General features: G+C 42.1%; 1 protein-coding gene across 5 annotated transcripts in view; it reads right to left on the bottom strand.

The window, feature by feature from the left end:
- The window catches only part of LOC127612980 (potassium voltage-gated channel subfamily KQT member 5-like), a 192,063-nt gene extending 172,169 nt beyond the window's left edge, over window positions 1-19,894 (bottom strand). For all 5 annotated transcript variants that reach the window (XM_052083850.1, XM_052083846.1, XM_052083848.1 and 2 more), the window contains exon 1: window positions 19,140-19,894. In XM_052083850.1, coding sequence (XP_051939810.1) covers window positions 19,140-19,483 — 344 coding nt within the window. In that variant the 5' untranslated portion in view covers window positions 19,484-19,894. The remainder of the gene's footprint in view (window positions 1-19,139) is intronic.
- Between the last annotated feature and the right edge of the window lie 6,947 nt (window positions 19,895-26,841).

The following is a 26,841-nucleotide window of genomic DNA, read 5'->3' as shown; positions in this document are numbered from 1 at the left end:
GTCTAATTTGCCATGTGTCATTTCCCCTGGCGTGGCTTCTCACAGTTAAAGCCAGCCTTTCCTTTTTTTGACACAAAAGCATCCTTGGGTATCTGTTAGGGTGCTTTATAAATCTCATTTATTATTTTTATTAACAAATACAACCCTGCATGCGGCGGCCCGGTAGTCCAGTGGTTAGCACGTCGGCTTCACAGTGCAGAGGTACCGGGTTCGATTCCAGCTCCGGCCTCCCTGTGTGGTGTTTCCATGTTCTCCCCGGGCCTGCGTGGGTTTTCTCCGGGTGCTCCGGTTTCCTCCCACATTCCAAAAAAAACATGCGTGGCAGGCTGATTGAACACTCTAAATTGTCCCTAGGTGTGAGTGTGAGTGCGAATGGTTGTTCGTTTTTGTGTGCCCTGCGATTGGCTGGCAACCGATTCAGGGTGTCCCCCGCCTACTGCCCGATGACAGCTGGGATAGGCTCCAGCACCCCCCACGACCCTAGTGAGGATCAAGCGGCTCGGAAGATGAATGAATGAAGGATGAATGAACCCTGCATGCGACAAAAAATATAGGCACCCCATTTGCTGATTTCCTCATTTTGTTACAAAGACTGGTTATTGTGAGGCTTATGGTTGTGATATTTTTAGAGGTTGGAGTGTGTCAAAAGTACAGATTCGCTTATAAATTTGGGTGAGAATTAAGCACAGTTTGGGGATTGTTCATTCATTGGTTTGGATTGTACAAATTGTGTCCAGTTCATTTGACAATGTCACACAAAGGTACGGGGGAAGAAGGGAGGGAGGCGTGTCCGGAAAGCAGAAAGGGGGCGTTACAACAGTAGTTACTTACTTACTGATTGCTCCAAAGCAAATTGATAGAATTGAAAATGTAAGCCAATTTACTGTTCCTGAGAAAAAAAAGAATCCATAAATACCGGTTGTATCGTCCCTTTATATTTGTTATTTCGGCAGGTAAAGAACAGAGGCTCAAAGGCAACAAAGCAACATCCTGCATGCCTCGATATAGCATGCATGTTGTGGTCCAGCATGACCTTGATGACTCCTGATTAACATGGTGGCACAACAGTAAAATCCACCGACTTGGCTGCCACAATGAGGTGTTGACATGGCTACGCATGGACATTTTCGTCTGTTTGATACAAACAATAAAGACACAAATTATTGTTTTCAGCAAGCTCAGGAAGGCAGTATCGGTAGCCATGGCAACTCTGCACCCTCATTCTGTGTGTCACAGGAGACTCACCTGAACAGCTAATGAATATGCCTTTATTGTTGTTATTATTCAATTGCAAAGACAAAGAGAGTGTGACTAAAGCAATGCTATGGAAATGGAGGTCTGTCATAAAAACATTCAGTCATTTGTTTTCTTTGAAATCAGGGGAACATAGAGCTTTTTACAGCTAGCTGACTAACGCATAGGGTTTTTTTCCATTGCTCCACTGACAAAACCAGGTGCTACAAAATACTACAGTACATCTGGTTCAAAATATGTCAACCCAAAATTAGACGTAAATGTTAGACGTAAATCATTGCGGGTTGGCTGCTCATTAGTCTTGCAGTTTTGTCACTTACACACATTTGGAACTTTGATCGTACATGCAGAGCAATAAACAAAATAGACCCATATGACAATGTTAACTTAAGCTGTACTGTTCCTTAGCTCTGAATGTTGCAGTATAACAATCATCTATTTGCTGCCCTCAGTCTCCTTTTAAATAAAAATCTTCTCCTTACCATGGCCAGCAGCCGCATGCCCCTCCCATATGCACCAAGGTGATTCTGGTTCACAAAAGTGAACAAAATAACGTAACATTTTATCTAACGAAATGAAAGATAAATGAGGGTGTGGAATTTGCATGTTCTCCCTGTGCCTGTGTGGGTTTTCTCCTACTTAAAAATGTATCTCTATAATAATGTATCAATTTTATTTTGTGAAGTGCTTGCACAAAATAAAATCATTTAGGACCAGATTCTTTATAAAATAGATGATACAACTATTTAAATATGTATCTGGATTAAATAAAATTTAGTAAATTCAACATTTCTTTTTCCTTGTTGATGAATCCAACTACTGTCAATCAAAAAGATATCTATCGGTACCATTACATTCTGATTCGAAGCCACAACTTTTTTGGCCAACTTTAATCCTTTTCGGCTTCAACAAACATGTAAAATTGTCAGACTTTCACAGTCCCCGGAGCATTACATTCTATTCTATGATTAGCTTCTCTTTACCTCACCAAAATTGTATTTTCTGTTCATTAATTTAATCCTGTCCTCAAAGAGAAGTGTTCACTGTTCACTGCTCACATTGACCAAATCAGATCTGCTCTGCTCGACCCTATATGTACTCACATCATGTAAAAAAAAAAAAACATTTTGCTTTGGTATAACAGTAGTTGCACTTCTGTCTTACTTTCCACTCATTTATTTTTGAGAGAAAGCCCAACAGTTTTTGTTCTCTCTCAGACAGTATTTATATACATTCAGACAATGTTTACATCAGTGGATAACAGTCTCCAAATGCAAGGCAAAGTGTTCCGGCAACAAAATGTTTATTTTTGTCCTAAATGTTTCGCCATAAAGCGTAAACTTTCGGCACAAAGCGTAGACCGTACTCTGTATGTTTGTATTTTTTGTTTTATCTACAATGATATCATAGTTTAAGTGTCTTTACAGCACATAGCTTGCAGCAAATGCTGCAGAATATTTTTGAGATCATTTAAATATCAATGGCTATTTTTAAGAGGGAAAAGAATTTGCAATTCATGATTCAAGTGACTCATTTTCATTTTCGACATGCGTTTTTTGGGGGGGCATTTGCACCGTTGTCTCAAGTGTTCAGTAAGTACAAAAGCAACAATGCCATATGTTTTTCAGTTGAAATGTCTATTTCTGCAGCATTGTAACCCTTTCCTGTACACTGGAATCTGATCACATGATACGCTGTCCACTGTTGTAAGCGCTGTCCCTCAGAGGGTTAAATGGGACGTGCAACTCGTGTTGCTTGGAGTCTGCAAGTTTGAATCCCATCAGTGGTGAATCGTCTGTTTTTCGGGCCAATTATTCTGGTATTGCTTTCTCGCAATAGGCAAGATTCAAGATAATGTGTTGCCATTTAAATATCCTTCAAGGTTGAAATTGAGAGTCGGCGTTCCATGTCAGTGTTCATCCTTGCGGTCATTCAGTTTAGGGTTCAAATTGGAAGCGCTGAAAAATGCCTTATTTTATCACAGTCATTCATGAATGGCCGGCGCAACCACGCACAAATGCGGCAAACTTTTTTTTTGGAACATTCTTACTTGTCACACAAGTGTGAATATACTGTAAGTTAACCACTGCTAATCGAGGACACAAAACCAAGAATGGGAAGTTAAAGTCTGACCGCTTTGAAGTGGGCTTACTTTGTGCAATTCTTTATGGCTTTGGCTTCACTCGGTTTCAACGCCGAGGGGCTTTCTACGAAAACCTCAATCAGGTTATTGACCACAAACGGCTCAATTTACACAGCATAGCATATCGGGTGTTCCTTAACCCAAAACAGTAAGAATAACTGGAGAAATATGCATTGAATTTCCATTTGGGGATTAAAACTACCATAACCAATGCGATGAGATTCAAATTTGAGAGCAGCAAGTTCACATTAGCCCTCCCTGCTCCCAAATTGTTCAGCCTGCCTGTACTGTATGGTGAAGGAACACTGTATTTGTTTCCCTCTCACACTTTTCTGCCCCTGAACATACTTTCAAGGATAAGAGTTTGTTAATCCAGAGGTGCGATGAATGGCACTACTGTGCGCGCGTATTAGTGTGTCTGTATGAGTGGGATTGTGGGCACCCCGGGCCCCAAGTCACAACTCAACTCAGTACAAAGAGCGGCTCAGTTCTGCTGCCTTCACACATAAGGAATTCATATATTCATGTCTGAGGTATCGGTGTGGAAAAACGGAATAGCAAATACGTGAGGTTGCTCTTCATACGTTTTTGAAGTCAAAAGCACACACTGTATGCAGAATTTGGATTAGAGTGTGTGTGCGTGTGTGTGTGTGTGTGTGTGTGTGTGTGTGTGTGTGTGTGTGTGTGTGTGTGTGTGTGTGCGTGTGTGTGTGCACGCGTGTGTGCGTGCGTGTGTGCACGTGTGCGCGCTCGTGTGAGATAAGTCATATTAAGTCCACTCATAAGTATAAACTGTATGCCCTTCTCCTAAAATATGGGAACATGAACTAGTCTTCCTGATCATCACAGTCATTTACAATCAATGTTTAAACACACAAAAACACACGAAACAAAAAACAAATCAATCAATAAATGCAATAATGAATGGTTGTTGGGCCGCCCGGTAGTCCAGTGGTTAGCACGTTGGCTTCACAGTGCAGAGGTACCGGGTTCAATTCTAGCTCCGGCCTCCCTGTGTGGAGTTTGCATGTTCTCCCCGGGCCTGTGTGGGTTTTCTCTGGGTGCTCAGTTTTCCTCCCTTATTCCAAAAACAATCATGGCATGCTAATTGAACACTCTAAATTGTCCCTAGGTGTGAGTGTGAGCATGGATGGTTGTTTGTCTCTGTGTACCCTGTGATTGGCTGGCAACCGATTCAGGGTGCCCCCCGCCTACTGCCCGAAGACAGCTGGGATAGACTCCAGCACCCCCCGCGACCCAAGTGAGGATCAAGCGACTCGGAAGATGAATGAATGAATGAATGAATGAAAAAATGAATGGTTGTTTGGTGGGGCGGGGGACGACTGGTGAGCACGTCGGCCTAACAGTGCAAAAGTGCAGGGTTCACTTCCAGCGCGGGCATTCTTGTGTGGAGTTTGCATGTTCTCCCCGTGTCTGCATGGGTTTTTCTCCCACATTCCCAAAAAATGCATGGCAGGTGAATGGAACACTCTAAATTGTCCGTAGGTGTGAGTGTGAGCGCAGATGGTCGTTCGTCTCTGTATGCCCTGCAACTGGTTGGACACCGGTTCAGGGTGTCCCCCGCCTACTGCCCGAAGATGGCTCGGATAGGCACGCCCGCGACCCTCGTGAGGATATTCGGATTAGAAAATGCTAGGATGGAAGAATGAATAGTTTGAACATTAACCTTTCAGTGACAGCAGTTACCACAGTGGACAGCTTATCATGTGATCAGATGACAGGTTATCATTATTGGTGCAATGTAAATAATGACCATGAGAAGAGAGTAGATGTAAGATGTCTTGTTTTTCGACTCATAAGAAGATGAACGTCATAGCGCGAGTGTGAGAAGAGAGATCAATCTAGTTCCAAATTGAAATTTACAAGATACTGTAGATTTAAGAAATGAACTAGTCACAATATTTTTCTAGTCTCACTGAAACTAGCCTTTTTTTCTGAGGGGCTGTCCTATCGCATGAAATGAGCCACTGCTCAACCTGTTCCACCAGAAAATGTTGAGCATGGTTTTCGTTACCCTGAAAACCAGGATGGCGCTCAGGTGCTGCAATGAGATGAGAGGGTATTTGTTCTCAAGCAGCCCAGAGTGTGAAGAGAAAAGTGAACCCCGATAAAAATGACATGAAAGCACAGTTTTCTATTTTCATTTGTGGAGGCAGTACTTCATCACCAAGATGCCACATTACAAGGAGTTAATTCTATTCTTGTGCAGATCTGCAGTTATTGATGTTGATAATTTGTATTTTACATGTCTATATAGTCCTATGGCCAGACTCCAGCCGTTGCTTGAAAGGGGGCAAATTTTCACACAGCCAACCTCCCAAGTATGTAAACCTCTTTGTAATTTCACACTTGACAGGTAGGCTGTTACTCCAGGTCCCCACCTATTTGCACACAATAATTGTACATGTAATTTGAATCTACGATGGCTCCCTTTTGCAGATCTATTTATCATTATAAAAAGCTACCGCAGTAACCACATAACTGAATGTGTTGTTGGGAGTGTGCCCCCCCCCCCCCCAATCCTTGCCAGAATCAGAATCATCTTTATTGGCCAAGTATGTAGAACACACGAGGAATTTGTCTCCGGTATAACACGCTGCATTAGCATAATCGTAAACAAGGACATGACAAATAAGTATGGAAAAGTAAGTATGGAAGGACATGGCATAATGTAAGTGAACCGTAGTGCGGTGGTACCACCCAGTAACAACTGTGAGACAATGTGCAAAGTATCAAGCAGAGCTAAATTGATCAGTGGTAGAATACAATACTATAACAGTTGTGCAGTTGGTGCAGTAAATCATTGAACCATTTTAAAGTGACCAGTAGCAGTATTTGTAGGATAAGAAGTGTGCAATTGTCCTTGAACGCTTTGAAGTGTCTGGTGCGGTGAAGTATACGTCGGTGACTGTTTAGGGAGTTAATGGCTAGAGGGAAGAAGCTGTTTAAGTGTCTGCTGGATTTGGTGCGCATGGATCGATACCATTTACACATGCTACACACAGATGCACAAATCGTTCAGAAAATGCTAAAATGGCTGTGCGCAACTTTCAAGACCCTTTTGTGAATCGGCGACAGTGCAGAGGTAATTCTGCTCTGACACAAAGACAACAAAAAGCGAGCGGGAGAATCCATGGCATGAGTAAACACTGGTCGTGATTTTGCAAGCGTGAGACTGACCCCCTTGTGCCGCTGGAATAACACTGTGTTAACATTTATTTTTTAAAGAGTCAAATGCCTTTCGTAATTCACATGTCTTTATTTCGCATAACTTTATTTTTCTTCCCAGTTATGTTACTGCCGTACATAAATAAACAATCATCCAATCACTCATCCATCCATTTTCTGTCCTGCTTTTATTTTTCCATGAGGTTTGCCGGTGTGTTGGACCCTATCCCAAAATTATAATCAATAACAAAAAATAAAGTTTTCTAATTAAAATGTACAAGAGCTCCATTGTAACATACACAGCTGAAGACAGGAGGTGCAGTTCTTTCCTCTTGTTGGACATGATATGAAATAACTGATAACAATATTAGTAATATGAAAATAGAATGATAATGTTAGTTCTATTTATTCATTCATTCATTCATTTATTTGTTCAAGCCCCTCCGCAAAAGGTTTGCCAGCAGTCACTGATTGAAATCGTAGAAAAGGGCCCAAACATGTTGATTATTCATGACCTTTACGCCAAGGTGTACCGTTTTCATAATTTAATAAGGTGCACCACTTTTTTGGCCACACTTTGTACCATAGCACTTGTTCTGCCTGGCGATTTGTGAACAAAATAGTTTATTCCTTGTCGTGATGGGCATTGGGTGAGCATAAAACACAAGCTGGAATCAGGATTTTATGTTCCAGCGCAACTAAACTGTGATGCTTGTGGAAATGTTGTTTTCAGCCGCATCAATTATCATGTCAGCATGGTAAATTATACTTTCAACATTCAATGCAGATGCACTAAAGTGCAGAATGGGAATTGGGAATTGGCCTGTCACTTAGAGTGATTTTCTACTTTGAGTACTCAAAGCACATTACACTGTTACAACGTTCGCCTAATGATGACGCAGCATCAGGAGCGACTAGTTCAGTATCTTGCTCAAGTACACTTCGACATGATCGCAACAGAACTCTTGCTTGGGAAACGCCCACTTGAGCTCACTGCCACAAGGATGAAAGAAGCTATTCAAGCAGGGGCGGGGTGGCAATTGAGAAATATTCCCGGCCTACCTGGCCGAATGTTCTTTTTGTATTCGTATTTATTTACTTACCGGTAACTAAAATTGTAAACCAGTGTTCAACAAATCCTACGAATGGGGTAGCCTGCACAATGTCAAGAAAGTCATGCATCCGCGTGAGACACCACCTTCGATTCGTCCTCATTTTGCCTGAGATTTGATTGGCTCAGTCTCATCTCACTTTCACTCTTCACAACTTGTTAACTTGTAGCACGGTGAGAATGTCGTGAAGAACAATGGCATATGATAAGGAAATGTTGTGGGGTGAAAAAAATGACTTGGAGCGTGGGGAGAAAAATGTGAGAGCAAATTGTAGCCAAATGCTGACACATCTTTTCAGTGGAGGGAGATGCTACTGATCCTGCCTCATCTTCCAAGCGGCACACCGGCAGGTGGGCACAGTGGGAAAACGGTGAAACATTAGCAAGCTGCGTATTTGGTAGGCAACAAATGGTTAGGAAGCACTACCCCGAATGATTTTTTAAAAAAAAGAGAAATGCTTTAGAAATTCAGAAAATGGGATGAGGTAACATTGCACTCGAAGCAGTTACGGGCATATTTACATTTTTGTCGACATATGAATAAAAAATGAGCTGGACTACTCTGACATTAAAAAAAAAAGTGTCAACCCTCCAAAAAGGAGTACTAGTAAGTGTGTGTGCGTGTGTGTGCGTGTGTGTGCGTGTGTATGTGCGTGCATGTGTGTGCATGTGTGTGAGGGAGTTCAAAATAGCTCAGTGGCCACAAATAGGCGGCTGTTGGACCAGATGATGAGTACCCCTAATTTTGAGAGCAAACAAACTTGACATACTTTATAGAAGCATCTCAAAAATTGTCTTCGCTGGTCTACGCTCATGTATCAAGATAACGTGCTCACAATCTTAAAAACAGTGTTATTGCATTATAGTTAAAAGATTGTTTTCTGGTGAAGTTTACAGATGAGCAGAGATTTATTTTACCAAACTTCCATGAGGAATGCGTATTCTGTGATTGAATTATTTACGCTATCATTTTGATATCATATCTTCCAGATTTAAATTGTTATGATATATTTTTGTTCACTCCAGTGAGAAAAATATTGACTGAAAAATGCATGTGTGTAGCGATAGCTGCACTGACTTTGTCCTCACTTAACACTAAGGCCGGTAAGGCTTTGGCCTGATGTGGGTGCCATTCTCCTGTCACCTGTTGGGTGACGCTCACACTGTTCTGTATCCGTTCAGACTCCAGCCCATTTGCATGGGTTGTCACTTCATAAGGCAACTCTGCATTACTTAAGGTCTGTTGATTTTATTATATCAAGAAGCTTATTTAGCCCATTACTGTTTGCTCAGGGTCAAATAAAAATCACATGGGCAGATATTGGATGTAAATATTGTTTATGTAGAAAGAACATGTACATTGGTACATTGTTTGTTAAGTAAAAAAACAGTTCAACAAACAACTACACACAATTGCATATTTATGCATATTGTCACGACTCGGACAAGCCGAGGAAAGTCTGGATCCCAAAAACATAGACGTAAACAAGGTCTCCGAAACAAAAATAGGTTTTAATGCTTATAATCGCACCGATAAAGAGGTAACATAAAGCGCTGGTCAAACAGGGACCAGAGAGAACATTAACGAATAACAAAAAGCGCTTGCACAAAAGGCAAGGGAGAAAAATAAAGACCGCGAATACAAACGAAAACAAAGTATCCAAATACACGCAAGCAAAAGCCAAATCACAAAACCAAAAGCGTACTTACAAAAAGCAGGTGTACCGAGAGTGCAAAACGCACAACACGACGAGGTCAATAGTCAAATAGTCCATGAGCAGGGAGAATAACAATATGGTATGTTGAATGCAAATAATACATTCATTCATTCATTCATCTTCCGAGCCGCTTGATCCTCACTAGGGTCGCGGGGGGTGCTGGAGCCTATCCCAGCTGTCCCCGGGCAGTAGGCGGGGGACACCCTGAATCGGATGCCAGCCAATCGCAGGGCACACAGAAACGAACAACCACTCACACTCACACTCACACCTAGGGACAATTTAGAGTGTTCAATCAGCCTGCCACGCACGTTTTTGGAATGTGGGAGGAAACCGGAGCACCCGGAGAAAACCCACGCAGGCCCGGGAGAACATGCAAACTCCACACAGGGAGGCCGGAGCTGGAATCGAACCCGGTACCTCTGCACTGTGAAGCCGACGTGCTAACCACTGGACTACCGGGCCGCGCAAATAATACATATGTGTTTGTTTTACAATACATTTTTGTATTTGTATAAGTTTGTTTTACAATATTACATTTGTTTTCACAATACAGTAGTACTTAGTAGTTTTGCTTTTGGACTTTTGAGATCTGCAAAATAAATGTTCTCAAAATTACGTTACAGTATTTCTCTCTTTTTTGAATTTATTTTCATTCCATTTTTATGCCTTTTATTTAGATTGCTGTCTACATTTGTGCACAAATATTGGGAGTACTATATTTTCCGCACTAAAAGGCGCACTGGATTATGGGGCGCACCTTCAATGAATGGCCTATTTTTTAATATATTGGACGCACTGGCGTATAAGACGCAATCTACAATGCATCCACTAGATGTAGCTACGTTCCTTCCGTTGGACTCAAGAGGCATTCATGACCGCCTCCGAAAAACCTAATTTAATGTTGACTTTAATGAAATCACGAACATTGAACATAACGCATCAAAACAGAAAATCAAGCGAGGAAATAACTAAATAAATTTTATAGCCCCCACCCCTATAGAATTTATTTTACCATTTCCTTGAGCGTAGCTCCAACAAAACGATTGGATGTCAGGAAAATTTAGGAGACTGGACTGTGTCAGAAGTGTTTGTTATTTATTCCTTTGTTGTGTACTGTTTTCACAGATGAGGAAATCACAAAATAAATTCTGTAGGGGGGCTATAGAATTTATTTTGTGATTTCCTCGCTTGATTTTCTGTTTTGATGCATTATTTTCAATTTAGTAGTTTCATTGAAGGAATTGTTAATTCAAACGGAAGAAAAGAAGGCACGGAGACGGACAAACACGTACCCTGTACCTGTATTTGTAGAAACTGTGAAAACCATTAATAAAGTGTGTGTTTTAAAAGCACAACACCACAGCTCTCCTTTTTCAGAGCTGCAACAAAAACTTATTTAAGTTCACTGAACCAACAGCAAGTTCTAATATTGTAAGATGTCTCCAGCAAAGGTCGACATATTACCGTAATGACCATACACAAGGCGCACCGGATTTTAAGGACTTTAAGAAAATGGAAGACTTGTCGGTGTTCCTTATAGTGCAGAATGTATGGTACTTTGTTTCTGTTTACATTTGATCATTTGATATCACAGCACAACTGCAGGCATGAATCATTTGAGACAGTTTGGTTGAATGTCACCTCAAAATAAAGTGAGAAAGGATAAGCAGTCATAGTGAAGTTGTATGATTTTCAATAAACTACTTGAAAATACAACGTGGTATATTTATATCATCGTGACATAAAATGGACAATATCGTGACAGAATTTTTTTTTCCTGGTTGCCCAGCACTAAAGGGAGCAGGGGGGGGGGGGGGGCGTAGGCTGCTGTGCATCAACTGGTGGGTCGTGGGAAAAAAACAGCCAACTATAAGTACAAAATTGCGTACCACTTTTTTTGAAAGCCAGTCTCACCCTTTTCTTCTCTTCCATTTATGAGTGGAATTAAGCAGGCAATAAATGATGGAGGGTGCCCGGTGGATGACTGGTTAGCACATCGGCCTTACAGTGCAAATCCGTTTGATTTCGGCCCCGGCTTTTTGTATGTTCTCCCCGGGCCTGCGTGGGTTTTCTCCGGGTTCTCCAGTTTCCTCCCACATTCCAAAAACATGCATGGCATGTTAATAGAATACTCTAAATCCCTCTTCCTCAACTGGCGGACCGCGATCCACGACCGGACCGCCGACCTCCTCTGTCAGGACAGCCGACCTCCTCTGTCGGGCCTCCTCTGTCCGGACCCTCGGCAAATTGTATAAAATAATAAATTATAAAGTGATTTTTACTATATACATTTTCTATTTTTGGACTATAATCTGCGCATTACCGCGATCGCTTGTTAAAATTATCCGTTGTATTATTCGCGTGCACGAACAGATGTATTGAAAGTGTGTTAGAAGAATCTATGAGCAAAATTGTATCATGTTTAAAGTTTCGGTTAATTTGGGCATGTCTGGACATGCTCAGCGCAGAGGTGTCGGCCGTTTGGGCGGAGGGCCTTTTTCTTGAGTAATCACGTCAAAGCAAGGGGGGCCAAGGCTAGATTCAATCACAGAGTGGGAATAAACAAATTGGGAACAAAGAGTTGTTGAATACCAAAAGACAGTTTGGGAACAGCTGTCGCGCCCAGGTGGACATTAGTCATCAGCCAAGTCTGTGACTTGTGTATTCGGGTAGATCAGATCACTACCGAGGGGCCGGACCGGGGGGGTGCGGTATGCTAATCTCTGGGGCAAAGTCTTTCTTGTATTTTGCAATAAAAGTTCGAACCGGCGGAGAGGGAGCCGAGTGTGATTGCGGAGCAACAACCGTCGTTCGCTCTCAGAGGTGCGCTCCCGCCGATATTGAAGACAATTTTCCTGTGTGCCGAGTCGTTTCTTTAACTTTGTCCGAGAAAATCTCTGACAAAGTGAAAGTGAAAGTACGGGACATTGCACACACTTCCGGAGTGAACGCTGGCGAATTTTGGATGCCGCTACTCCCCGTGATTTTTTGATTTTTAAGTCCATTTTTATGTCATTTTTTTATCTTTTATAGCCGACATATTTTATGTCGACCTGCTTTTATGGTCACCGAGTGAACAATGATCAATCCACACTCGATCGGCCGAACTGTCATTACCTGTCATCAAGTATTGAGTTGTCGTTGAGTTGCAGCTAGCGGTTAGCTTACCTACTACCTGTTGCTGCTTCCCGACTTCATTACTCCGGTCCAGCTATGTCGATCAGCTGTGAGTGGCTTGCTTTCTGCTGGTTCGCTCTGTGTGTTTTCCACCACTCATTGGAAGCTCTTCACCAATATGCAGCCACTGAGCTCAAACTCAACTTTAATCCACACGGTCCACCACCGCCTGCTCTGCTCCAACACCCGGACATCCTTTACGTGCCCCGGCGAAGGTGCACTCACCGGGGCTCACGCCGAAACTATCAATACGACAACTCCAGCTCCATCAGGTCGTTCTGGTCCACCCCTCGCCGCCCACGGAAGAACACCGGACGCCGTGCGGATGCCTCTGTGTTGACACGCGTCCCGAGGTCGGATAGCATCGCGGTCGCTCGCAGCTGCACTGCTGTCAACGTTGGCCTACTGAACATCCGCTCCCTTACGAGCAAGGGCCAGTTCGTCCACGACCTCCTGACAGACCGTGAGTTTGACATTCTGTGTCTGACTGAGACCTGGCAGCAGCCAAATGATTATGGTACTCTTAATGAAGCTACTCCACCGGGCTTTGTTTATCACGCTGTGCCGCGCACGACTGGGAGGGGAGGCGGCCTCGCGATGATTCTGCGCGAGGATTGGAAATTTGCACCTGTAAATGTGCCTGCTTTTTTGTCTTTTGAAGCTACAGTTATACAGCTCTCTGGATCAACTCCCACACTGATTGCCACTATTTACCGTCCACCAAAACCAAACAAGAATTTTATCACTGACATTACTACACTCCTCACTCATCTGTATACACTATCACCAAATGTGATTCTCTTAGGAGATTTTAATATACTAATGGACAATATCAAAAACTCACTCACCAAAGACTTTACCTCCTGTCTGGACAGTTTTGGTTTTCAACAGTATGTCAACTTTCCCACACAAAGTAAAGGACATATTCTGGACTTGATCTGCTGTATTGGATTATCACCAACAAACTGTAAAACCGATCTCCTCCCATACACAGATCATCTATTGCTTTCATTCAATGTTAACCTGTCATTTTTCAAATCCAACCCACAACGCATTATACATTTCCGTAAAATCAAGGACATTAACCCGGAAAATTTATAATCACTTATCAACAACCTCCCCAGTACTGATTGTCTTTCTACAACAGATGAGTTTTTGACACACTACAATACAAATCTCCATAACATTCTCAATATCCTGGCCCCACTCAAAACCCGAACTGTCTCCTTCAACCAAACAGCACCCTGGTTTACCCCTACCCTCAGACAACTTAAATCAAAACGCCATCAACTTGAAAGATTATATAGAAAAACTGGACTCCCCATTCATAAAGAAATGTACACTACCCACTTTCTCCATTACAAGGACTCAATATCCAAAGCCAAATCAATCTTCTACTCTGGATTAATCAGTTCCAATGAAGGCAACCCCAGATCACTCTTTTCACTCATTTCTAAACTCACTAAACCTGCTGACACTCTTCCCTCACATCTCTATTCCACTGATTTTTTACATCCAAAATCCAACTTATCCACCAGCAACTCACCCCTTCAGCTGCTCCTAACCCTCCTTCTCCATTCTCCCCGGTTCCTACCCACCTATTCTCTGCATTCACATCCCCATCTGTCCACCAAATCTCCATCTTAATCCAGAAGTCTAAATCCTCTACTTGTCAGCTTGACCCTCTCCCTACTGTTTTAGTCAAAGCTTCTATCCCGGCCCTCTCCCTTCTCATCACTAACATTATTCAAACTTCCCTCTCTACTGGCATTGTACCATCCCAATCTCAAAACTGCTGCTGTCACTCCCATACTGAAGAAACCTGGCTCTGATCCCTCCGACTTGAACAACTTTCGTCCCATATCAAACCTTCCGTTCATCTCCAAACTTCTAGAAAAAACAGTAGCTGCTCAACTTCACACCCATCTTTCCTCCAATAACCTCTACGAACAATTTCAATCTGGATTCCGTCCCCTCCATAGTACCGAAACTGCCCTCCTCAAAATATGCAATGACCTTCTTCTCTCTGCTGACTCCGGTTCACTCGCCATCCTCCTCCTGCTTGACCTCTGTGCAGCCTTTGACACCATCTCTCACTCCATCCTCCTCGACAGACTCTCCTCCATTGCCATCACCAGCATCCCCCTCTCCTGGTTCCGCTCCTATCTTTCTGACCGCACCCAGTTTATGCAGCTCAAACGTTTTAGATCTCACCCCTTTCCCCTCACTTGAGGTGTTCCTCAGGGTTCTGTCCTTGGCCCATTGCTATTTCTAATCTGTCTTCTTCCCCTTGGTAATATCTTCAGGAAACATCACATTCACTTTCATTGCTACGCGGATGACACACAGCTCTATATCTCTACCAAACCTAATACCATACTTCCACCATCCTCTCTAACCAACTGCCTGCAGGAATTAAAATCTTGGTTCACCTCAAATTTCCTCAAACTGAATAGCAATAAAACTGAATTCCTCCTCATTGGCACTAAATCCACTCTAAACAAAATAAACAATTTCTCCATTCCCTTGGAAAGCTCTTCCATCTCCCCCTCCCCTCAGGTCAAGAGTCTGGGTGTCATCCTTGATAGCACCCTCTCCTTCACCTCACATATCAACCACATCACTCGTTCTGCATATTATCATCTTCGAAACATCCACCGGCTCCGCTCTTCTCTCACTCCTCAGTCCACTGCTATACTTGTACACAGCCTCGTCACCTCGCGTCTCGATTACTGTAATTCCCTTCTGTTTGGTCTCCCTCAAAAAACCCTTCATAAGCTTCAGCTGGTCCAAAATTCAGCCGCCCGCATTATTGTAAATTTCCCCAGCGTGGGACGAATAAAGGATATCTTATCTTATCTTATCTTATCTTATCACACTCACACCATACATAAACCATATTACACCTGTCCTCCAACATCTCCACTGGCTCCCCATTTTACACCGCATTCAATATAAAATCCTGCTCCTCACATTCAAATCCATTCATAACCTAGCCCCTCCATACCTATCTGACCTCATCCATATTCCTACGCCTGTCCGCTCTCTTCGTTCCTCCTCCTCTGTCCTCCTCTCTGTCCCCCCTGCTCGCCTCGTCACCATGGGAAATAGAGCCTTCAGTCGCTCTGCTCCCCAGCTTTGGAACTCACTCCCAGCTGACCTTCGTAATTCAGACTCACTAACACATTTCAAATCCAGCCTCAAAACACATCTGTTTCGACAAGCCTATTCACTCAGACCATAAAGCCATTATTTTATTTATTTATTTATTTTTGTTGTATTTTTTCTTATCTTATTTGATGTTGTTTTTAACATTGTACTCGTGATTTTAACTGCTTGTTGTAAGGTGTCCTTGAGTTTCTAGAAAGGCGCCCACAAATAAAATGTATTATTATTATTATTATTATTATTATTATTATTATTATTATTATTATTGCAGAGGACGCAGCAGCACGATTCTGTGTGTGTACAATGTTTGACGAACTGGAGACGGGGGCATGTCGGCGATAACGATGCGCTGATTGGCTCCTCTGAACTTAAGGTGTGCCCATACATCAGCGTCACGCGTTCAAAATGCATGATTGTGTCAGGAAACAGACGCATGCGCGACGCCACAGTGTGCTCACAGCTTCAGCACAGGAGAGCCACACACAGACAAATTAGACAAGACAAATCGCGGGACGTTTCGATTGTGTGCAGTTTTGCTCCCGTCTACCGGGGATCTTTGCAGCTGTTTAACAGCAGAACACCGCAACATGTTAAATGAACATCCCAATGGCGTCCTCAAATAGTATTTTCATGCTCAGACATTGCATTCACCTTTAGTGGAAGAACAGCACTGCACATTCCTTTGCTCCCTTGTGTCAGTATTTAAAATGGTTCTTAACTCATCTTCTGATATATTTTTCAATGATTTCAGAGGGGATGTGAAAAGGGGAATTGTACAAATGAAAATAATATTTTTGTTTTCATTTTTAGTATTTATTTTGGTAAAATTAGTATTTTGACTTGCTTTTGTTAAATTAAGGGAAAAAAAGACAACTACTGTTTAACAAAGTTTAAGTAAAAAATGTCTTATTTCCCTAAAAGGGCTATTTCTATTATTAAGCAGGCACAACTTAACAAAATAAAAGAGTTCATCTGCCTCAACACAATACCTCTCATTATTTGCTGTGTACTGGCAAGGTGAATAATTGTTATTTTCATGCACCCCATTATTGTTTGGTTGTGAGGAGTGTTGATTTGTATAAGCTTGGCTTGACCATACTAAATGGGCATATAGCCCTGCTCCCCATGACCACCGTGCATGGGACCGGACCTTGGTCTTATAAAAAAAAAAAGTGGACCGACAGCATTTCTAGTTGAGGACCACTGCTCTAAATTGTCCCAAGGTGTGAGTGTGAGCGCGGATGGCTGTACATCTCTGTCTGCCCTGTGACCCTAAACAATAAGCCGAATACTAATACAGTATTTCTAGTCCTCTGCTTGTTCGGTCTGTGTCACTCCCTTTGTACCATCAACCAAAAGGCAGACAACTAAGCAGTGAGTTAAAATACTGGACATTAACCCTTTCGGGGACAACGGTTACTACATTGGCCAGCTTATCATGTGTAGCGCTCGCAGGTAAAGATGTTTCTCATTCGAACGAGAAACTTTGTCATTCTCCTTCTAATGAGAAACATATTTCAATTTTTTTTCCATGTCACGAGGGGGACACTTTTGGGGGTGGGGGGTGCACAATTGTTAATTCTTTCTTTTTTTTTGCTGCATCCTTTTATTCCCAACTAGTTTGAGGTATCACTACACATGGAGTTCCAAAGTTTAATAAATTTGACATTGTTCCCATAAATGTAAAATAATAATAATAACAATAATAATGAAGTTGTTCCAAATTAAATTGCTGTTTTAGCTCAGCACCCCCCAAAATACAAGTTGTGTTTTTATAGTGCAGAAGTACAGATTGGTAAAAATAGAACTGACTTAACTTCTTGACTTCAAAGTAAACACCAAACAATACTGAAGTAGAAAAACCAACAAGAATTCACAGTCTATTCTCAATGATGTACAATACTCGCATTGAATACTTTGCACAACAAAAAAAATGGACCACTAAATACTTTCCTTCCTTTCTGAAGTTACATCACCAACATGAACATCTTAAGGATGACTTAGGGCTGGCTCAACGTTTATGCTATCACACTCGTTTATGCTAGTCACCAAAGCATCGCTACGGCAGTGAACTTCAGAAAAAGAAATTGTCAATGAAAACATTGAAAGAAATACACTTGTGTTTGTTCAGTCAGAATTGTTGAACGTTACCACCCAGTGATAGGGTGGCATAAACACAAGGTGTATAAGTCACCAATCATTTTGGTACAAAATAAACATCAACCCATTGAAGAAAGTGAATATTACTGCTGCCCATCTGCTGCAGTTGCATCATTGCCGTGAATGCTTTCCGTTGCTGCTGTCTGTGGTTTTATTTCTTTTCTCTTCAGAACAAAGATCTCAACCGCAGTTGTTGTTAATGCTCTCTTTTACGTCTGTCAACAAGTGCGGTTTCTATGTATGATTTGGAGTTTTCTTTTCCTGTCCTTTTAGACTTACACCACAGAAAGAACTTTGGTTCAACTGGATTGTTTTAAATGTGCTATATATCAATAAAATGGCATGGTATGGTTTTTAAAATAATCCTATTTTGACAAGATAAGGAGTAAAAGTAAAGATACGTGTAAGGAGTGAAAGCAAAAAAAACTGTCAAAAAATAGATACTCAAATACAGATACTTCAGACATCTGTAAAGTCAAATGTGATCGTTATTTCTCACCACTGCACTACCATCTTGTCTTAAACACCCATAAAGTTGCTTGTGAAAACGTATTAATTATTATTAAATCATTCAGCGATGTACCATGTGAAGACATAGCAAGTGCAAAGAATCTATCAAAGCCAGTTCGGCCTCCCAAATGCGGTTGCCTTTGTTCAGTATATTCTGTACACGTACGCCTCATGTTTTATTCGCCTCACACGTGTTGTGCACAGACCTCAATCTCTCGACGTGCGCGCGCGCGCGCACTCTCTCTCTCTCTCTCTCTCTCTCTCTCTCTCTCTCTCTCTCTCTCTCTCTCTCTCTCTCTCTCTCTCTCTCACACACACACACACACGCTAACACGCGCTCGCAATGCAGCTTCACTCGCAGCGTGTGACAACTTCCTTCCTCTTAACAGTCGCGTCGCTCCAACCATCAGTTTCGCTCATTCACGGGAACTGCGAAGTTACGAAAAACAGAAGGCACTCCAACAGTGATGGTTCTTCTACACTATGCATGACCCCACCCGTCAACCCTTAATTACGACTTGAAAAAGTTTGCCATTTTTCGAAACGAGGTATGCATCAAATGCAACTGAAATAGAACGTCACTCATTTAGAGGAAGGAAGAAAATACAGCAGACGGCTTACATTGGTGGCGAGGGCGCAATGTTGCCCATGCAGCACAATAGAAGCAGCATCAACAGGTGCGCATAAAAGAAGAAGAGAAACTTACACAAATGCATGGTAGATGAAGGCCCAGGTTCTTGGTCTCTCCAGCACGTTGTACAGGTAGTTTTGGAGCCGCCGGTAGCGAACATTCCTGCGCCCGCTTTGCGCGCTGTATATGAGCGGCTTGCCGAGCAAGCTGAGCCGGGCTCCTTGCTTCTCTCGCAAGCTGTCGGAACCGGGGGCGCCGACGGCGTTGCAGGCCGAGAGCAAGCCGTCTCCCGCGCTGTTCACCATCTTCCGCCCGGATTCGACATCTTTCATGCCGTAGCCTTCGGCGCGGTGGTGGCCCGGCGAGGTCCTCATCCAGAGCCCGGTGGCGCCTTCATCTCCGCTGTGTTTCCGTGGCATGGCATCACCGAAGCGGACTTTAGAATGCGCGAAGGTGTTGTTCAACAGCGGGGTGGGTGGGGGTGTGTGGGGGTTCGCAATACAGACTTCGCGTCCGACGCACAGCCGGGAATGAAACAGTCGACAGAGCGACAAAATCGCGTTTGCCGTCACGCTTTGATGACCGCCCTCCTCTGTTTCCTCGAGCAAGTCCAACCACTCCGCAGCAGGGCGCCGCCACCGACGCGCATATTGCCGAGCCTGACCAAAGTCATAAAATCACCACTCACATCCTCACAGTGCTTATGCGTTAACTATCATCAAGGAAGGAACTTTGGCGTGGATTTTGCGCTCGCTCCAATTCTCTGTGCGCTCGTATCTGATTGGAAGATGCGCGTCCAGGCACACCCGAATTAACGTGCCGCGGTTGAATCTTATCGGGGGGGGGGGGGCTTAACTTCAAGACAGAAGCTTCAAACGTGCTTTTCGTGTAATGTGATTTTCCTTTCCAAAACTCCAGATTACAAGACGTTTTTATTTTTCTTTTTTCCATGCAAAGACTATCAGGTATCAGAGGTCCTGATGAATTTTCCACTTGCTTGCCTGGAAAAGTAACCACGGTGGAAGACTCAACATCTGCGGAAACCATCATGGACAATGGAATGGTTTTTGGTTGTAGTCATTCGAATTGCATTTTGTTAAAAAGGCCTCAAATCTCCTGCTTCCTCCTTTCACTCCATATCTTGAGTAATGTAGGAGATTTTTGGTGAACCCCTTCTGTTACGTTCCACTTTGCAAACCTAACGTTTGTTATTCTTGAAGAGTTATTTGATCTTGGCTAATGGGGACGACTTGAAAAATGAAAAACAAGCAATTAACATTTTGACATGGGCAGTCTGCCCTGTGCACATTGGAGTGATCTCAGTGCACCTTTTTAACCCAGGATCATGTCAGTTGCTTAATACTTGCATAACTACCTAAATAGTTGCCTTACTATTCCTTGTTAGCACGTCCGCCTCACAGTGTAGCGGTGCAGGGTTCAATTCTGGCGCCGGCCTTCCTGTGTGGAATTTGCGTGATCTCCCCGTGCCTGCCTGGGTTTTCTCCAGGTAGCCCTGTGTCCTCTCACATTCCAAAAATATGTGTGGCAGGCTAATGGAATACTCTAAATTAAATTAAAATAAAAACCCTTCATTGTGAGACTAATAATTGATTTCTTATCTTATCTTATCTTAAATTGTCCCGAGTTCTCTCTGTGTGCCCTGCAATTGGCTGGCAACCAATTCAGGGTCTCCCCCGCCTGCTGCCCAAAGACGGCTGGGAAAGGCTCCAGCATGCCCCGCAAACCTTGAGGATAAGCGGATCAGAAAATGGATGGACTATTCCTTGTTGTACAGCTAAAACACTATAAAGAATCATCATAAAGCATCAGTGATCATTTTTTTCCAGCAAACGTCATGTGTCCGTTACTTAATGTTTGTGTGTTGCCTACCTAAATACTATACTGTCAATTAATAAAAACGTGGAGTGACTTCAATATTCCAAGGCACTCAACTTGAAGTTGGGATATTCACGTAGTTCAGGGGTAGCCAACCAGTCAGAGACTAAAGACCATTTTTTACAGTGTTACTGCAAAGACCCACACGCGCGCGCACACACACACACACCAGTGATGTGATCCTCGTGCCGGTCCTTGGCCTGGAGGACCGTCTCGAGGACCGAAGGCGGTCATTGGTCTTGGCCTCAAATCCTTCGTCCACAGCTATAAAGTGGACGGCAAAAATCATAAACAAATCCAACCGGGGAAACACACGTTGATGACTTTATTTAGCTCTTTAAGATGGGCGGGGTGACAGTCAGTGCAACGTGTAAAGAGCGGCAACACAGTTAGTTTCAATCACGGTTCGTTCCGTTCGCGATCGGCAGTTTAAATAGTGTGTAAAGCCTTTCTGTAACAGTGGTGTCTTTATATTTGCACAGTCGTCACATTTGTGCGGTGGCACTAGAATGTTTGTTTGAACCAAGTAATTTGCGTTACAGCTGGAGTCAATAATGTCGGCAGTTCACTTCCGGATTTGGCCGTTGGGATTTGGAGTCCTTTTGCTCGATTCCAGTTATGTTTGCTGAATGCTTTCTCATGTTTGGAATAATGAATATTGATAATACATAGTTTAAAATCATGGTTGATTTAATTATTTATTATTATTATTGTGAAGTTGAAGGTATTAATTAATGTAGTACTCAGAGCTACTGTTCGAGATTCCGCAATCTCGTTGCCTCTGCGTCCCCGCGTCCGAGACGCATAATTTTCCCACGGGACGCACAGTTCCAAACAATGTGCGTTTTTGGGACGCAAGGAAATTTCTCAGTCAAAACAAATAAACAAACAAACAAACAAAAACTACGGCAAGCCTGAGGATTTCTTGGTAACAATCGTTACCGGTACCGTGTCGTTTCCATCATTTTCACGGTACCGAAAAATAGTTTAACCATAAAAGTCACCGCACACTACGGAAGAGGATTAGGGCCAATGAAGAAAGAAAAAATAAGGTTGGCAAGATTCTGACTTTAATCTCAGAATTCTGAGATTAAAATCAGAATTCTGAGATTAAAGTCAGAATTCTCACTTTAAAGTCAGAATTCTGAGATTAAAGTCCGAATCTTGCCAACCTTATTTTTTCTTTCTTCATTGGCCCTAATCCTCTTCCGGAGCACATGAGTTGACTGCGTGATCAACGCGATTTCCCTGTGCCTGTATGTGTGTTTGTGGTGTGGTGTGGTGTGTGAGTGTCTTTCTTCTAATTTACTTTCGTTTTGTTTTGTTTTCATTTTAGTCCGCAAACTGAGGAATCGTGCGGATGAAAGTTTGAGATGGCGGTGAAAAAAACTCACCAAGGTCTACTAATTACAATATTTAAGAAATGGTAATGCTAGTCTGATTTTTCGTATGAATCGTCCAAAGGGCGTATCACTAAACTCACCTGCGACGTATCTACAGAATGCGAGAGCGAGATACGACGCGAGGCACGATTACGAGGCAAGTTGGTCATTAGATTTGTGGGCTAATCGCTGTGAAAAATATTATGAAACAATATTGGTTATTCTATAATTTACTGGTTGTAGCATGGCAACTTTATGAATAAAAAATTTGTCACAAGGTGCAGTCATTCTAATGTTAACTGTTGGTGGAACTCATGATGACCTGTGTTAAATTCTTTCCTCAAATTGATAGTAGATTACACATGCATCGTCTTGGGAAGAGGATGTCAAGCCACATCAATGTATTAATGATTACCAGTCAATTAATCTTTGCAGTGTGAGATTGGAAAAAAATACTCTGATGATGCCACATGAGTACACTGGTTTTTGATCCATTTATTTTTTGGAATAAACCTGGAGTACACAGCTGATGATGTAATGTTCATTGTTAATGCATCGTTTTCAAACATTGGCCCTTGAAACATTTTACTTTTGAGTTTCGGAATTCTTGATTATCAATATCAGTCGAAATAGAAAAATGGGTTCCCACGATGAATGTTTACGGAACCCAACATTTGTTATCATGGTTTCCCATTGGGTAATCCGACGGAACCGAAAAACGGTGACCATGAATTTCCGAAATCCTCAGGCCTGCTCCTGAATTGTTTTTTTTTGCAGCATTTGTTTATAATTGTATGTATATGTTGTTGTTTGTGTTATTATCATATGCAATTGAATAAGTACACCGTTTCATAATTCGAAATTTGGGACTCTCTCAATGCATAATGGGACTCATACTTCTCTGAGCAGCGAGTCCCTGGTACTCGCTGCTGGTAAACTGTAAAATTATCACTGCAGAGATTACTGCTTTTTCTGCACTCAGTGATTGACTTCTATGCAAAGTCATTTCTCAACTTGTCTTCTGTGCCATGTCATGCCTGTTGAGTGTTGATTTACTTCATATTAAGAAACTACTGCACTAAAGCATTAATTCATAAATGTATACCATATGATTTTTTTCCTCAGTATAAATAACACGTTCCCTGACTGTTCGACTCTTTGAATAAAAACACTTCATTCAAGCGTTAGGGAGTGCAAAGGGTTATGATGGAGGGGTGTTGCTATCATGAAGACCTGCCAAGTGGTATGATAGCATTGTTTTATACATGTCCTCGGCTAGGCCTCAGCTTCAAAATCAGTCCTCGTTCCTTGGCCTTGGCCTCGGGTTGCCGGTCCTTGGACACAACACTGACACACACACACGACCACGCACTCACGCACATATGCATGCACAGCGCTCCGGCTGCCCGAACATAAATAAAACCTTAAGACTAGAGCTGTCAAACGATTAAAATATTTAATCTAATTAAAAATGCAACTGTCATAATTAACTCAAATGAACTAAAAAAATAATCGTGATTACTCACACATTTTTTATCGTTTCTGAATTTCCTTTTACATTTGTTGTCCTATTTTTCCCCATTTTAATGCTCTCATCAACTTGGAATCATGAATCAGTTTTCTATGTGCCAAATGAAAATATTTACTGAAATAACAATTTCGATTTTCAATTTTACATGAACATTTTTCACTTGGTGCAGTTATTCACACATAATCTCTCACGCAATATTACTGTCCATCAATAATGGTGAAAAAAATATTTTGTCACACAACTGCTGCTTTAACAGCTTTTTTAATGAAATCAAAACAGAGCAATATAACATTATAAAGTGCACATCTAAGGTACACTAGTACTCAGCCTATTGTGGATTTAAACCATGGTTGCATACTTCGTTTTTCTCAAGTTTGCTTTCAACACAGCAGTCTGTTTCTGTATGTTTGTGGAAGAATAACGAGACACCGGACACCAGTGTTCATTATGTACCGCTGTATTTGAAACTGCCGGCCGTACAAACAAGCACACGCACTTCCCAAGTGCTGCAGGGGCAAACTATTCTGAAATGGGTGGGTTTCACTCCCCCTAACACAGTCAGGCTATGTTGATAGTGTTGGTCCTTCTTGCGCGGAAGTCTCTCTACGGTTTTGTGTAGACCTTAGTGATCGGTCCAGCGACACCGATGCATTGACACATGCGCCAGGCTCACAGAGCAAACCACGTGTCGATGCATGTGCTGCTTCATTACGTCACGTGATTGACACGTGAACTGAATTGACACAGTCCAGGCTTCTAATTGACACACCGGCTGCGTTGACACAGTCCAGGCTGCTAATTGACACATCGGCTGCATTGACACAGTCCAGGCTGCTAATTGACACGTGAACTGCACCGGTGCAGTTTAGACCGCATCGGCTGCTTGGCACAGTACAGGCTGCGCCACTTAGTCCAGGGGGCGTCGACTCAGTGCAGAGGGCGTTGACGCAGCAAAAGCCCGCCGCACAGTGTTTATAAGGAAGTGGGTTTGGCGACACAATGCCACTTGCCGAAACAAGCCAGACCTCACTCACGCTCGCTTGTCGAAGTTCGTGTCAGTGCAGACTTCGTGTTCGTGCCTTGCCTTCCTTGCCGATTATGGAGCAGAGACGCAAATCATCCGCCGTGTGGGACCATTTTGATGTCCTGGAGAATAAGGTATTATTTATTTATTTATTCAAATCGCCTTCTGTCGCCGAGTGCCTCTCAGATTATTGACATGTGTTGTACCACTCTAATCCGAATACATTCCAAGGTAACTCTTAGAATCAGAATCAGAATCATCTTTATTGGCCAAGTATGTAGAACACACAAGGAATTTGTCTCCGGTATAACACGCTGCACTAGTATCATCGTAAACAACAACAATTCACATTTCATTACAGGTGAAATGTCGAATTTGCCAAGTCGAATTGTCATACACCAACAGAAGCACCTCCACCATGCTGAGGCATTATCGGGCCAAGCATGAGAATGAAGTTCGCGATACACCCAGTATTACGCCAGGTATACAAACGTTCACTCATCTTTTCACGGTTGCTATGTTGATGATTTAATTGACAATCAGTAATTATTATTGGTTGACTCTCCACTCCATGTTTGACAATCAAGGTTCCAGGAAGCAGCTGTACTGGAAGGACCAACACACTTCTTTCCCAAACCTCTCCCACCTCGCAAAGGAGTTCCTTTGTACGCCAGCCTCATCCGTCCCTTGTGAGCGTGTGTTCTCCACAGCAGGAGAAATCGCTTGTAAAAGACGCAACAGGCTGAAGTTTAAAACATTGGATCATCTTATTTTTCTCAATAATTTGTGAAATAAAAGCCCACAAGCATCCTCATTCAAATGATCTTCACATTATTTGAACACATTGAATGTTGCAAAATGAATGCATGGATGTGAATGATATTGTATACACTTCATCATCAAATCGATGAATGACCTTATGAAAATGTTTTGCAACAGTTGTAGATGCAAAACCGTGCTGGCAGCTACATAATAGATAAAAGAAAAATATCCCAAACCATAGGGATCCTCCCAAAAACTAAGGATGTGCTGAATAAGAGATCCTTGTACACCTTATACTTTTATTACTTCCATATTTAACCTATTGTGTGGGAATATGGGGAAATGCCAGTAAAACACTGTTTTAAAACTACAATACAAAGCAATCGGAACAATCACTGGCTCCAAATGGACGGAACCCACAAATCCACTGTTTATCAAATTAAACAATGAAATCTCATGACCTGATTGACTTCAAAATCGGCCAATTAATGTACAAAGCACACAATAATAACCTTTGCCAAAAGATCCAGAAGCTTTTTAAAATTCGAGAAAGTTGTCATAATTTAGGGGGTACTAATCTATACAAAAAAATCCAAAACACGAACGAACATCACACAAAGGAGTGTATCTGTAATAGGTGTAAATCTGTGGAATGATTCTGAAACGGACCAGTAAAATGAGGAACTCTCTTGCTGAGATTAAAAATGAATTCGAGAGTAGTACAAGACAACTACACAAATCAGAATTAAGCTGATAAATTCGATACACTCATGAACTATAGCAATACATCAGAAATACATTGATGAGATTATTTAATATATTAATGAAATGTAGCATCCATTATGAATATGAGAAAATCGACATATACATGTGCTCTAAAGAGTATGTACTGTATATACAAACCTAATGTTGTAAAAATGTATTAGTACAGCATACATAAGGGTAAAAGCATTTGTTGATATTTAGACTTTCTTTCCTATTTAGAAAAATGATCAATTCATGTATAAGAAGGGGTAGGACTCGGGGTAGGTTTTTTGCTTCTTTCTACTCCTTTGAACACATATTTGTGATGATGACTATTTTCTTTTCCTTTTTTTATATCTTACCTTCACCTTTTGCCAATTTATTACCGAATTGTATATTTTATATGTTCAATATACAAAACAATTTATCAGTCAGTTC

The sequence above is a fragment of the Hippocampus zosterae genome, chromosome 13 (genome assembly GCF_025434085.1).
Source record: "Hippocampus zosterae strain Florida chromosome 13, ASM2543408v3, whole genome shotgun sequence".
Taxonomy (NCBI): Eukaryota; Metazoa; Chordata; class Actinopteri; order Syngnathiformes; family Syngnathidae; genus Hippocampus; species Hippocampus zosterae.
The sequence above is the reverse complement of the archived record's forward strand: the minus strand, read 5'-3'. Positions and strand labels throughout refer to the sequence as shown.